The sequence below is a fragment of the Procambarus clarkii genome, chromosome 18 (assembly GCF_040958095.1).
Source record: "Procambarus clarkii isolate CNS0578487 chromosome 18, FALCON_Pclarkii_2.0, whole genome shotgun sequence".
Classification (NCBI taxonomy): Eukaryota; Metazoa; Arthropoda; class Malacostraca; order Decapoda; family Cambaridae; genus Procambarus; species Procambarus clarkii.
In genome coordinates, this window is record NC_091167.1 from 35,785,562 (window position 1) to 35,801,092 (window position 15,531).

At 36.4% G+C, this 15,531-nt stretch overlaps 1 protein-coding gene across 7 annotated transcripts in view; it reads left to right on the plus strand.

Annotated features, from left to right (window-relative positions):
- The window catches only part of LOC123754415 (fat-like cadherin-related tumor suppressor homolog), a 669,154-nt gene that overhangs the window by 607,046 nt on the left and 46,577 nt on the right, over positions 1–15,531 (plus strand). For 6 of the 7 annotated variants that reach the window (XM_069326495.1, XM_069326496.1, XM_069326497.1 and 3 more), the window contains exons 7-17: positions 1,594–1,791; positions 2,091–2,243; positions 2,523–2,742; positions 3,122–3,261; positions 3,603–3,844; positions 5,145–5,389; positions 5,730–5,916; positions 11,164–11,392; positions 11,669–11,921; positions 13,651–13,852; positions 14,843–15,014. In XM_069326495.1, coding sequence (XP_069182596.1) covers positions 1,594–1,791; positions 2,091–2,243; positions 2,523–2,742; positions 3,122–3,261; positions 3,603–3,844; positions 5,145–5,389; positions 5,730–5,916; positions 11,164–11,392; positions 11,669–11,921; positions 13,651–13,852; positions 14,843–15,014 — 2,241 coding nt within the window. The remainder of the gene's footprint in view (positions 1–1,593; positions 1,792–2,090; positions 2,244–2,522; positions 2,743–3,121; positions 3,262–3,602; positions 3,845–5,144; positions 5,390–5,729; positions 5,917–11,163; positions 11,393–11,668; positions 11,922–13,650; positions 13,853–14,842; positions 15,015–15,531) is intronic. The other variant, XM_069326498.1, reaches the window with a different exon arrangement.

Sequence of the window (15,531 nt, forward strand, 5' to 3'; positions counted from 1 at the left end):
GTGTCGTTTTGGGTGTTTTCTTAAATTGTATAAAATATTGTACTCTAAGTAAGAAAACTAGTATTGTGCCTTGCCTTGATGTTATCTTAAGGTGGTTCTGAGGATCAATTGTCTTTGTGGATCAATTTCTGACCAAGTCTTATGCTATGTCAGCTAAATTTCTTTTATCCAAGCGTTTAACTTCATGTACTGTACCGTATGAAATTCAGAATACTTGCTTCATCTATTTAAGAGAATATTGATAAAATAGATTGATATTCTGTTACACCATTTATAATACATGTACAGTACTGTATCAGATTTTTACTGTCACCTTCCAATTTCCTGTTTAATAGTCAGAAATGTATTTCAAAAGTATGTAGTGTTGTATTTCAAAGTTATATGGGTTTACATTACAGTATATTGATTGACAATAATATATTCTTTATTAATGGTTATTGTACACAAAGTAATCATACTAACGTGACTGCATCAATGAGAAAATCCATAGGAGGAGGATTTTCCTCTACATCGGCACCTACGGATTGTCTGCTCCTACAGATTTTTTCATTGATGCAGTCACGTTAGTGTGATTGCTCTCTGTGTATTGAAAAGCGAGCATCAGAGTAGAATAAGTCCTAGATGACAGAGCTAGAGTGCATGGGGGGATTGTGTGAAAATTCTGTTCCGGCTTCAGTAGAAGCCTCAGGAAATTCTTGTGGGTTCAGTTGAACTCCAGGTTGCAATCCTTATACCATGTCGTGGTCTAGTTGCTAGAAGCGTGTGCGTGGGAACATCCACCGCATAGGTTCGAACCCACATCACTGCTCCTACAGATATTCTTGATGGTTATTGTGCTATGCAATTCACTGAGAAATTCAATTTATTTATCTTTAAGTTTGTCTCATGTCCTGTATTGTGTAAATATACAGTAGTTTGAATGTCTAGTTGAAGTGCTGTTGATTTATCTGTTCAGGAAGAACATGGAATTTAGTGTTATCAGTTACTGGTTTTGACAAGGTCATGTTGCATCATTGCTATCTCTGTGCATTCTTACAATAGCCTGTTTATTAATGTACTTAATATGCTCTCAAATAAAATCTGATCGTATAAGTACTGTACAGTATATAGTTTGGCAATTATCATAAATGCCTAATTACTCTCAATTTTAATTTCATGTAATGAACTAAACTAAAAACTTGTATATGAATAAGAATGTGCAATTATAACATTCATACCTCCCTCCCCTTGCCATTTTCGTCTTCTTAAAGATATTAAGCATAATTGATTGATTGTTTCTCAAATGCTATGCTTCATTGTTAAAAGACACTAAGTTGCATATTTTTATGAAAAAAATGTTTTTATAAGTAGTAATATAATGACCTTATCATCACATTAAATGTATAATAAATAACACTATATGTGTATATGTATATACAGTATATATACTTATAATGTATGATATAAGAAATGCAGACATGTTACTCATTGTACATGTTGACATGCATGGTAACCTGTCACACAAAAATTCTCATCCTCTATTATTGCCTTTTGCCCAGCCAAATAACCCACTAATAATAGCTAATCCCTAATCCATATCATGTGGCTGCGTAGAACTTCTCCTCACCCGATGCTGACTACTTCCTCCCATACAAGAATGTGAGGGTGAGAGATGCAGAGGATGATGAGGGATCTGGGGGAGGTTCCCTTATCCTGAAAGAGTATAGGAGCTCCAGCCCTCTTATGGAAATAATGGAAGACCAACAGAGGGTGGAGGAGGAGGTGGAGCTGGAATATATACCTATTTGTAGGGTAAGAAGCTTGCAGGGTTGGGTTAGAAAACAGGTCTTGTGTAGTGTAGAGGATAGTGTCATTGTTTGCTTCTGCAATTATTATCAACAGTTGCTGAATCAATTACTGTACTTGGTATTTAATTGTAAATACAGAAAATGTTGGATTGTGCCTGCTTCATTTGTAGCTGCATGTTTAGGTTACCTTATTTTGATCATAAAGTGTGTATGATTTTATTTTAACTTAAATTTTCAAATCAGCATTTACCGTAAATAAAAGTTTATATAGTCAGAATAACAGCATAGCTGCATTCTTTACAGGTTGTTGCAGTTGATGAAGACGAAGATGATAATGGGGATGTAAGTTACCGTATTGATTTTACAAAGTGGCATGGACTATTTAAGATTCATCCAAAGACTGGTGTGATATCAGCAAAGGCTGGATTGGATCCAAGGGAAGATTATGAATTCACGGTATGAAATTTTTAGTTTGTATGTATACTTGAACACTTATATATAATAAATATTTATATACTTCTGAAGCATATCAATTAAGGATGACTGTTTTGTTGCAAAGGTTGTTTGGTTAAGTATGAGCTGTCATTTATATATATATATATATATATATTCTTTGGGATTTTAAACATGGGTGTGGATAGAATTAGATTTGAAATTTAAATACTGTATACCGGTAAGTCTTGCATTTTTATTTCAGAAAAGTTTTCCATTTCTTTTCTTTTCTTTTCTTTTTAGGTCCAAGCTATTGATAATGGACGTCCACAGAAATCTAATTCTTGCTTGGTACTTATCAACTTGGTGCCTGTACTTAAGACATCTCCTCACCCACCTGTTATTCGTGAGCAGCCTGAGATGCGTGTAACTGTTCTGGAAAGTGACCCTGTAGGTCACCATGTCACATTGATCGAAGCTCAGGATGATGATCAGGGTGACCAACTCTGGTTTGATATTATTGGTAAGATTTTTCTCTTTCTCTCTAATGTTGAAATATTTTGTTAAATCTAAATTTACTTGAGACTATTTTTGCTGAAGTTTATAAAATTTTGAAAATGTTTGCCACAGATTCAGAGAAGTTAATTCTAGCATCTGCATTATGTTTGTGAGTAAGATGTAATCTTTACAGTTTAGGGCATCTTATTATCCTTCATAACAAAAGCCAAATACAGTACAGTATATAAAATTTTTTTTTTTTAGTATCTACATATTAACTTTCAGTACATGTACAGTATTAGTACTTTATAGCTGAGTATATATACTTTATTGTAACTCACCCCCCACAAAAATGGGAAATGGGGGGAGTAATGATGATGATGATGTCAAGGATATATTTTCAGGTGGTGATGATGAGAACATATTCACTGTGGGTAGAGACACTGGAAGTGTTATGGTTGCTGGCAATTTGGATGCTGAACAAAAATCTCTCTACAATTTGACAGTTTCTGTTACTGATGGAGTTCATGTTGTTACAACTCAGGTAATAATTAACATTGTGTTTGTTATGAAGGTTTTAATGTAAATTTTAAATATTATAGTATACAGTATAGGTATTTATTTGACTTTGTACTTTCATTATGCCTCAGTAGAAACAATATCTGTTTAGTTTCATCTTAGTTTAAAGTAGTTTAAAGTAAGCATATAGAATACTTGGCCATTTGGCAATACGTTACACTGTTCTGGATTTGTATATTCTTTAGGGTATTTGAAATATATTGTGCTCATGAAAGTTTTATTTTCTGTTTTATCATATTATTGAATAAAAATTATAGGGAAAATTTTGCTTTGAAATTCATATTTAATTTTCTTTTCTGATTGCAGTTAATTGTATCAGTGCTGGATGTTAACGACTATCGACCAGCATTCTCTGCCCCCAACTATGAGGTTGAAGTGGGAGAAAATACTGCTCCTGGCACCACTATTTTCACGCTTACTGCCTCTGATCCAGACTCTGATCAACATCTAACATACACTCTTATCAACACAGCCCATACATCTTCTTCAGCAAAATTTAGGGTCAGCCCAATGAGTGGCGACATTGTTTTATATGAGCCATTAGACAGGTAAGATTCTAATTGTATCCAAATTGGAAAGGTATAATTGCTGAAAAAAAAAATATTATATATATATATATATATATATATATATATATATATATATATATATATATATATATATATATATATATATATATATATATATATATATAAAATATATATTGGTGTATACTGGCAGCAGGTTTTCATTTATACATGTTTCATTGAATATGACTGCATATTCTGTATTGCTTATTTTCTTGTTTAGGGCTTCTATCCCTCTGACTAGTGTTCTAGCATCTTGGTTTAATTAGAAGAGGAGTTCTCCAAAGGTCATCTTCATTTGAGGTGAAGAAAAAGAAATAAATAACTGTAGAATGTATTTCACTTATTATAAAAATTGCACAATGTTTCGAACCTACATGGTGCATTCTCAGGTGATAAGAAAATACAAGGTGTGTTAAATTTATACCATTAAGGGGGTCAGGTGAAGACAAGAAGATCTATACAAATGGGTCAAGAATAAAGGAAAAGGTAAGGCTTAAAAGAAAAAAGGCAAAAATAGGGGACGAAGGACATACAAAGATTAATCAGATATAGTAGGCGTAGCATGTTGAGCATTGTCTTCTATGTTGGCATCTTCATATTCCGGTCTTGTTCTTACTCTCATGGTGGGTAGAGTGAATAGTTCTGTAATTTGGGTATTTATGGTAGAAACCATGTATATCTGAAATTCCTACCATAAATACCAGTGGTTCATAAATACCTAGGTTCTCGTGGTCACTCCTCGAACCTAGGCCAGGGTTCACTGCTCACAAGCCAGATTCATTGATCTCTTAACCACTGTGATAAGAAATTTTTCTTAATGGTCTTGCCACATAGTTGGAGCAGGAAGACTGGAAAAAGATGTCTCAATTCACCACCAAGGTGATTGCTTGTTGCATTACAAAAACACATACTGTATCCATAAAACTCAATTCCTTCTTCTTCGAGAGAGAGAGACTCTCATTCCCTGTGTTGATGGAGGAATCTCTCACATGAAGATACTCAATATCACAGCATTTTCCTTATGAAAGCATTTAGCATTTTTTTCCATGTACCAGATTTTAAATACAAAATTAGATGAACAATTTTTTCATTTCATGGCCCAAGATATATTTCCATCCGTATCAATAAGATGAAGACTAATAAAAAGTCAGTAAATTTTGTCAATGTGTCTATTTTGATCACTCTGTTTCCTCATTTTCTTGGGTTGGGGTAAAACGGGCATGTTAGTTTCAAAATTATGAAATTTGCACAAAAACTATTAATATATTTTTATTTGCAGAGAGGTACAAGAAGAACATATTTTGACAGTTGGTGTCAAAGATGGCATTCCTCCTACGAAGAGCAATTATGCACGTGTCGTCATCAAAGTACGAGACTACAATGATCATGCTCCACAGTTCCTTGCAACCCTCTACAATGGTACTGTTACAGAAACTGCAACAATTGGAACAACAGTTGCTGAAGTAATAGCTATTGATCGTGATAAAGGTGCCAATGGTCACATAATGTACTCGATTGTATCAGGTACGTAAATACAATCATATTTATAGGGGTTTTGTTTTTAATCATGATAAAGGCATAAATGGTCACATAATTTACTCAAATGTGTCAGGTATGTAAATAGAATATAGTACATAAGTAAAGGTTTTTTGTGTCCAGGCATTGGTAAATCTTCTTGGTCACTGATTCTGAAATTAATTTTATATAATGAGAGGGTACCTTATCATTGTTAATACAGGTTAAAAGATGTTTGACAGAATCTTTCAATGTAGGAGGCTTCTGCAAAATGTATATTTTGCAAATGTATATTTAATGTCTTGCAAACAGCAAATATGCAGTGCTGAGATAATTAATTTATTTCTAGGTAACATTGGTGGTGTCTTCAGCTTGGATCCAGAGACAGGAATTATATCTTTAGCTAGAGCAGTTGATCGCCAAGAGATGCCAGAATATTGGTTGGCTGTTCGCGGAAGTGATAATGGCTCTCCACCCCGACATTCGCATGTTAATGTCAATATTCATGTGAAGATTGCAAGTGGTGCTCCCCCAAGGTATTATAATTTTATTATTTATATTATCAGTTTTGTTATATGTAATGAACGTTACTTTGTTTTGGTTCTGAGGATCAATGTTTCTGCGGCCTTTAAATATTAAATATATTTGCCTATTTCAGCTTTTATATTAAAATCAGTTTCTGGAAAAACCCCTTCAGCTGTTTGTCAACTTACACACTTGTATAATCAAGTCTTAAGAATTGCACCATGCTTTTGAGAACCACGCTGACCTGAACCACACTGATCATTTGGGAGCCAAGACCAGAATCTGGCTGCCTCTAGGAGGTGAGGAAGCTTCGGGAATCAGAAATCTAACCGAAACTGAAAAAGCCTTCCAGAAAGGTTAGATCAAACAAAATAAACTACTTATTGAAAGAAGGAGATGAACAATAAGGCAATTGATCATTGCCTAAGGCAAACAACCTTTCTATTATGAGCTCGGGCTGCCAACAGATGATGGTGCAGGTCATATGGGGGGTTCTGGTCTACCACCCATGTCACTTACCTAGTATAGTTGGAGTTGGATGGCTTCTATTGGGACCCCCTGTGCTGCTTCTTTATTCAGCTAACTGGTATTAGTTTTCTCTGGAACTTTAGTTCCATGCAATACTGTTATTTTTTCTTTATTCTTTTTGAATCTGTTTAATATAATACAGATTGTGTGTTCCCTGGCTTTTACTTAATTCATGCTTTGGGTCAGAGTTTTCTTCACTGGTGGCTGGCTTGCATCATCTCTCTCCTACTCCTTGAGCGATACGATCTCTGTGGTGGTACGAGTTCCTCCATAATGAGACAATTCCTGTTGAGTTTTACCTCGCTTCCGGGTAGGGTCGGGTACATGTTGTCCACTGTGAGGTCTGTTCATAAGGAGCTGATATAGTTAGCTGTACTCACCTAGTTGAATGCACCTAGTTGTGCTTATGGGGGTTGAGCTTTGGCTCTTTGTTCCTGCCTCTCAACTGTCAATTTACTGGTGTACAAATTCCTGAGCCTACTGGGCTCCATCATATTTACCTTTGAAACTGTGTATGGAGTCAGCCTCTACCACATCACTTCCTAGTGCATTCCATTTACTAACTACTCTGACACTGAAAAAGTTCTTTGTAATGTCTCTGTGGCTCATTTGGGTACTCAGCTTCCACCTGTGTCCCCTTGTGCATGTTCTGTAATTACCTAAGTGTAATTACCTATGTGTAGTTACAGGATGAGAGCAACGTTCGTGGTGTCCCGTCTTCCCAGTACTCTTTGTCATATAATGCTTTGAAACTACTAACAGTTTTGGTCTCCACCACCTTCTCGCCTAACTTATTCCAACCGTCTACCACTCTGTTTGCAAAAGTGAATTTTCTTATATTTCTTCAGCATCTTTGTTTAGTTAGTTTAAATCTATGACCTCTTGTTCTTGAAGTTCCAGGTCTCAGGAAATCTTCTCTATCAATTTTATCAATTCCTGTTACTATTTTGTACGTAGTGATCATATCACCTCTTTTCCTTCTGTCTTCTAGTTTTGGCATATTTAATGGCTCTAACCTCTCCTCATAGCTCTTGTCCTTCAGTTCTGGGAGCCACTTAGAGGCATGTCTTTGCACCTTTTCCCGTTTGTTGATGTGCTTCTTTAGATATGGGCATCATACAACCGCTGCATATTCCAGCTTTGGTCTAACAAAAGTCGTGAACAATTTCTTTAATATTTTGCCATCCATGTATTTAAAAGCAATTCTAAAGTTAGAAAGTGTAGCATAGGCTCCTTGCACAATGCTCTTAATGTGATCCTCAGGTGACAGTTTTCTATCTAGAACTACCCCTAGATCTCTTTCTTTATCAGACTTCTTTAATGATTCCTCACATAATTTGTAAGTTGTGTAGGGTCTATGTTCTCCTATTCTACATTCCATAACATGGCATTTATTTACATTAAATTCCATTTGCCATGTGGTGCTCCATATACTTATTCTGTCCAGGTCTTCTTGAAGGGTTTGACAATCATCTAAGTTACTTATCTTCCCTATTATCTTAGCATCATCTGCAAACATGTTCATATAATTCTGTATTCCCTCTGGTAGATAGTTTATGTAGACAATGAACATTACGGGTGCAAGAACTGAACCTTGTGGTTCTTCGCTTGTGACATTTCTCCAGTCCGATACACTTCATCTTATTACTGCCCTCATTTTTCTATCAGTCTGAAAATTTTTCATCCATGTTAGCAGCTTACCTGCCACCCCCTCCAATGTGTTCCAGTTTCCAGAACAACCTCTTACGTGGAACTCTGTCAAAAGCCTTTTTTAGGTCCAGATAGATGCAGTCAACCCAATCATCCGTTTCCTGTAAAATCTCTGTGGCTCGATCATAGAAACTGAGTAAATTTGATACACAGGATCTACCAGATCGAAAACCATACTGTCTGTCTGATATTACTGTATAATATCACTCCAGGTGTTCTACCCATTTAGTTTGAATTATTTTTTCCAATATTTTGACTATTACACTTATCAATGATACAGGTCTATAATTGAAGTGGTCTTTCCTGCTGCCACTTTTGTAGATTGGAACTATGTTTGCCTTTTTCCACACATCTGCTACGACTCCTGTACACACGGATGCCTGAAAAATCAGGTGAAGTGGAATGCTGATCTTAGATGCACATTATCTCAGAATCCATGGTGAAACTCCATTAGGCCAACTGCTTTGTTCTTACTTAGCTCCTTGAGCATATTTTCCACTTCGTCTCTAGACACCACTATGTGCTCTATGTTGTTCTCTGGAATTCTTATTGTGACTGGTTTTCTGAAGATTTCATTTTGTACAAACACACTTTGAAACTTTTCGTTTAATGTTTCACACATTTCCTTTTCATTTTCCATAAATCTGTTTCCCATTTTCAACCTCTGGATATTATCCTTTACCTGCAATTTGTTGTTTATGAATTTGTAGAATAGGCCTGGTTCTGTTTTACATTTGTCTGCTATCCCTTTTTCAAAATTTCTTTCTGCCTCACTCCTTACTGCTGTGTAGTTGTTTCTTTCATCTTTGAATTGCTGGTATGTTTGAGGGGTTTGGCCTCTTCCTATATTGATTCCATTTTTTGTCTTTTGGTCTCTGGCCCTCTCGCAATTTCTGTTGACCCAATCCTGTTTTCTGGCCCTGCATCTATATTTAGGTATGAATGTTTGTGTGCCTTCATCGTATATTTTGCAAAATTTGGCATACATCTCATTTACTTCCCTGCCTAGCAACAAGTCTGTCCACTTATACTCATTAAATAAATTTGAAGTTCCCCATAGTGTCCTCTCTTGAAATCGAGTTTATCAACTGTTTCAGTGTCCCCATTTTCTTCTAGATGATATCTTAAAAGCATATTTAATGTCCAACAGGACATGATCACTCTTTCCCAAGGGAGGAAGGTACTTGATGTCAAATATCTCTTCTTCTTTCCTGGTGAATACTAGATCCAGTACTGACGGTACATACCCTTCCCTCATTCTTGTGGCCTTCTTGACGGGTTGATACAAGAATGTCTCCAGAATGAAGTTTACAAATCTGCATGTCCAAAAGTCCTCCATTCTTTCTTCATAAGCCTTCCGGTCTATTGCTTTAAAGTTGATGTCCCCCAGTATCAACAGTCATGATTTATCTTTATCTGCTTGTACTATAATTTCTCTCATGACCTTTATGAGGCCCTGTCATTTGTCATCCAGTTCTTCCTTTGTCCATGTGTTGCTTGCTGGTGGGCTGTAGGCATTTACAATTATCAGTTTATCATCCTGATTCCAGACCTGCAATAACATTATGTCAACTTCTCGAGTGTTTTTAAGTATTAACTTCAGGTTTTCTTTCACTGTACGTTCTGCCTGGCCCCTGAGTCATGTGTGTTTTAGTGGTTTGCCCCTTTGCGAGATGTGCATTTGGATTGCATTAAATGATTCTTCCTTATATGTGATTGTGTATGCCTTCATTAGGCAATAGCAATAGCTATGTGTGGAACTGAAATGTGTTTCAGTTTTTCTTTTGTGCCTAGCATGTCTGCTCATTTGCTTTATGATCTGAGAAGCCAGTATCTGATGTTTATTGGTCTTTTAATGGCATTAATCCATCTGATTGCTGCTACTAATCTGCATGTTGGATACAGGGCCATTCTCATTATGCCAGAATTTTTATAAAAAAAAACCTTGGTGCTACTACCCTCTACTAAAAATGCACAATGGTGTTTGAGTGCAGGTATAATTGCAAAGACCTGCTTTTGAGTTTATGAATAACAGTCCAGGTCTCAGTCCATGGCTGCAGCTTCTGTTTAAGTTGTAAGTCCTCCATTTGTCTGGAGATGGAAAGGTTTTTGGAGCTTCCTCTTTACCCTTGTATGGCCTGTACAAGGCACCTCTACTGCTCCTCAATGTTATGATACAGTAACTGAGCATGATTTTATCCCAGGCCAACACCTTGGCATTAAACTTCCATGTCAAGACACACATGCTTAGGTAACTGTTACCTATCACCCTGTTAATTGATTGTATGGTAAATCTGTACTCTTCAATTTTATTTGAAGACATTATTAGGCTTAATTTTTGTTCTTAAATTTTGCTTGGCTCTAGGCCCCAACCCACATATTTGCCAAAACAGGACAGGCCTTTGAAGAAGTGCACATGGTCCATGAATTTTGGAGTTCAGTAGAGTGTCAATAGTGAAGAGCCTGACGACACTCCTATACATCCCTTGGTCTAAGTCAGAGTGTGACTCGAAAAACATTTTTTCTTGGCCCTTCTTCCTACGTGGAGACAATTGATTGCATAGTTTGATGCTGTGGAGACTGCCTGGATCTCCTTTGACCCATCGTAGGTTTTGCTGACTCAGTCTGGTGGTCCCTCCTTCCATGTGGGTGGAATATTGCAGCACGGTGAACAACTGACAGTTTGTGGGAGTGCTATTTGGCAATCCTTGTGGTGCCACATGCAGGCAGAATGGCTGCAATTATTTATAAGTGAAGTTTCAAAGCATTTTGGGCTTGACTGAGCTTTTCTCTAGTGCCTCTAGCACAAGTATCTTTTCTTAAGGAGCAAGCAAGTGAAATAGCTTTAATACATATTTGTAGTACATCATTGTAATTGCTTGCAATATCTTTTGCTATTTTCTCAGGTAAGAAAATAAACAATAAAAAATTCTAAAAACTTCAAAATTATTGAATTTGACCTGTAAGTTTTCACTGGTTATTCAGTATATTTAAGATCACATTTTTATCTCTATTTTTAGATTCTTGAAGAAAGTGTATATCTTTGAAGTCAGTGAAGCAGCCCACGTGGGGGATTACCTAGGAATTCTTGAAGCAGAAAGTCGTTTGGGCGTTGTCTTTTCCTTCATAGGTGAATCACGACGCAACCCCTTTGCTATAAACCCTGCTTCTGGGATGGTTTCATTAGATATGCCTGTGGATTTCGAAGAAGTTCAGTCATACAACTTCACTATCTTGGCATCATCCATGGTATGTTTTATAAATTGACATAATTTGTAATGTAGAAATCAAATTTAGTTATCATTATATTAGTTGACTTTTGAAATTTGTTATACTTTTATCATTTTTTTCAAGCATTATTTTCATTTGCCTTTTTAAATGTTACATGAGTAGTGAAGAATATTAGCTAGAATTAAAAATATAATTATACATGTGTAGTATATCATGTAATAATTTGTCTTATTATACATACCTATGTAAGAACTTATCTTCTATTTCCATTTGGGACTATCCTTTCATTAACAGAATGGACAAGAAGCAACTGCTCAACTGATAATAAATATTCGAGATGAAAACGACAACCCCCCATACTTTACTCAAAGTTCTTATAGTGGACACATCTCTGAGGCTGCTGCAGTGAATTCCGTTGTACTCATGGAAGACAACAGTCCATTGGTAATCTCAGCACGGGATAAAGACTCGGACCAGAATTCAAATTTAGTTTTTACGATACTGGAAGAAGAAGCAAGGATGTATTTTACAATTGACTCATCAACAGGTAAATATTTTGGATCTTTTATATTATGCCATGATTGTTTACAATTTTTTTTACCAGGCTTAGGCACAAAAGTTGAAGAAAATGCTTTGACTGTAAATGAAAAACTTCTTTCTGAGAAAACCATTGTGTCATTTACTTTTGTTAACTACTAGCAGATTGCCTATTCACCATTGCTACCAACTGTCAGGATTTGGCACTGGTCTTGTACACAAGAGCAGCTGGTGTACTAAACCATCTTGCTATCATCCCAATTCACTCACTGTTGAGGCACTATATATGATTAGATAGAAGGGAGCATCCTGGAAAGACTTAAGTGTTTTTCTCAGAAAGGAGCTTTCCCAGCTACATTCAAATTCTTATTTCTAGGCTCAAATCACTGAAGAGCTCTTGCAGGTAAGAATCACCATAGCTGATAAAAGAAGGGCAAAGGGACAAACAAAAGGGATAACTTACACATGTTGCAAGAGGAAGCTAGAAGACTCTTGAGGAAAAGAGGAGACTTGCATAGGTCATTGTGGAGAAAAACACCTTACGAATATTTAAAATCCACAGGTCATAGACCAAAGATATTTCATCAGATGACTACATAATGTACATTCACATACAGCCACTGGCAAGCACAGCATTTCGGGCAAGTCCTTAATACTAATATTCCCCGAATACGACCTGCTAAATCGTTTAACAATCAGGTACCCATTTTACTGCAGGGTAAACAGAGGCTACAGTTAAGGATACGCACCCATTAAATCCTCCCCGACCAAGATACAAACCCAGGCCAAAGTGTTCAGGCGAGTTTATTACCACTAACTAACATTACAAGAGCTAAGATAGGAATGCCTATCCTATCTGCTTGGTTTACTGGTTAAGGAACAAACCATAAGACACTGAGTGTCAAAATGCCTGAAGACACAGCTGTAAAGAAGCCACTGGACATAGATAATGATAGACAGAGACCCTTACAAACCACATATTTTCCAGAATTTGGCCTTGCTGGAAGGGGAAAAGGGGAAATCTCATTCTTTGCCTGCAAATCAAAACTATATTAGAGGTGAACAAGAGCATCACCATGGCTAAAGACAATAAAGCCTTCTGAAAGACATAACTAGGAGGTCACCAAGTGTAGCCCATGCCTAGATCTTCCAGCACCAGATGGTTCCTAACAATGTCCAACACCAGAACCACTACCTAAATGAGAAGACTGAGAAATCTGACCATGATTTCTATATGGATGGAATAGGTGGATGGAATGTGTGGAAAATACTTTTCTGTGGAGACCCTCATTGGCTCCCTGAAGTTATCCGAATTGATATGTGCTATATTAGTTTGAGATCATCAATCACAGGAATTCTTATGTCTACCAGGAACCATGCACCAGAACCTGGTTTCCTTAGAGAGGCTCAGGGAGCAATGGCCTATGAGCATTTTACATTTAAAGTATGTCACAATTGCCATCGACCGGGAAAGGACCACAGAAAGGTAGGCAAATCAGAACATATAAAATTATGTTCAATGTTCTCATGCTTATTATCCTTACATTGCATTTACAGTATGCTTTCACTTATTTTAGTGTATTTAACAGTCTAACATCTGTTAACACTATTGTTAACAGTCTAACATATGTTAACACTAACTAATGTATTTAATCAGTCTAGTCAACCTTCTGTAGTGTAATTATGCATTGATTTCCTGTTCAATTATTTTTAACTTACTTGGTTTCCTCTCTTTTCAGGTGCAATAAGAACTGTCGGCCCTTTAGATCATGAGGTTGTGTCTAAAGTTAGCTTTAGTGTGAAAGTTCATGACAATGGCCAACCAAGACTGTCAGCATCGACTACAGCCTCTGTTGTAATTACCATTACTGACATAAATGATGTTCCACCAAGGTTCCTATTGCAGGAGTACAATGCTACTTTGCTCACGCCAACTCAGAGGTAAATTGATGGGTTTGATCATATGCATACAAGGAAGAATGTTCTGTACTCTACTCCTGTTAATTTCTGGGAAACTGCTTTACTCACCTAATTGTACTCACCTAGTTGTGCTTACGGGGGTTGAGCTTTCACACATTGGTCCCACCTCTCAACCGTCAATATACTGGTGTACAGATTCCTGAGCTTCTCGAGCTCCATCATATCTACATTTGAAACTATGTATTGAGTCAGCCTCCACCACATCACTTCCTAGTACATTCCATTTATGCTGTGGTTGCCTTCTGGAGTGTGGGTATGCTTGTTGATCAGTAGGAAAACCTGTACTCACATGAACATTATGAGGGCATAATGACATCACACATCTCATGCACACCCTATATAAAACACAAAATTTTATCTCTTATTTTTGTTTGGTTGGGTTGGGTTTGTTTATAGGGTAGTGATGACAGAGAAGGGTGCATACTTTTCTCGTCTTAGAGCCTACTATATTTATCTATGATGTTGTATATTGTGAATGATACAATGAATGGACATGTAATATTTTTAATATTTGTCATTATCTATAACCTCCTTTTGCTATACTTTATTTTCGTCTTTTTTTTCTTGGGGTTCATGCATCCTTACCCGATGAAAATGGGAAACAAGATGATAATATTGTATGCATGTACTGTACTTGAGTTATTATTATTGTATTTGATCATTCATATTTTCATTAGTATTGTTTTAGTGTTATCATCATTGTTTTTGTATTACTAGCATTTCATATGAATTTAAGTGTTTTGCTCAATTTAAAAGTTATACAAAACCAGTCACAATGTTCATGTCTAGACACAACCAGAATTGTAAACATATGTACCTATATGTTTATTTTAAATCAGTTATTCTTAATTAAATTTCCCAAATTATGTGAATATGTTGTCTTGATTATACATATATAATGTGAAGCATTATGATTTATGATTTACTTTGATACAACTTATAATGTTTCAGGGATGTGTCTGTTGTGCAGCTTAATGCTACTGACCTGGATTTTGATGGTAAAGCTAACCTTGAGTATGAAATAGCAGATGGAAACAAGGAGGGAAAGTTTAAGATCAGTGCTAAAACAGGACTCATTACTGTTAATACTTCCAGTAATCTTGCTAGCAATTATCAACTGAAGGTATGTGTTTTATGCATATGGCATTAATTATAGATGAAATGCTACTTTCTTAACCGGGCACTCAGTCACTTTCTTAGACAATTTCCTACTTTCTATGGGCCATTGCAAACTCCAGCTTTGGCCAGTGTAATTTTCCATCTTCTGATGTAGTGGGAATCTTTTTCAAAATGCCCTCACCAGTCCATAATAGAAAGAAGCAAGACACTGGAAAGTTCTAAATTCAACTTTAAGTATCTGTCCGTAGATATGGGTAGCAGCTTCCACTTGTCCCCAAATAGCACCACTGATAGTGTAAACACTTGAGATAATATTGAGGCTGTACAATGTTATTGAAGCTGCATCTCAGGACTTCCCAGGCAGGAATTGTTGGTTCGACCCTATTGTATAGACTCAATATTTTTTTCAGAACCATCATGTTATTGCGATTTCATTGTGCAGTTAAACAGTGTCAGCCAGCTAACTTGCCTCACCTTTATTCCACTCATCCGAGATTTCTTTGGTATTCTTGGTATATTCC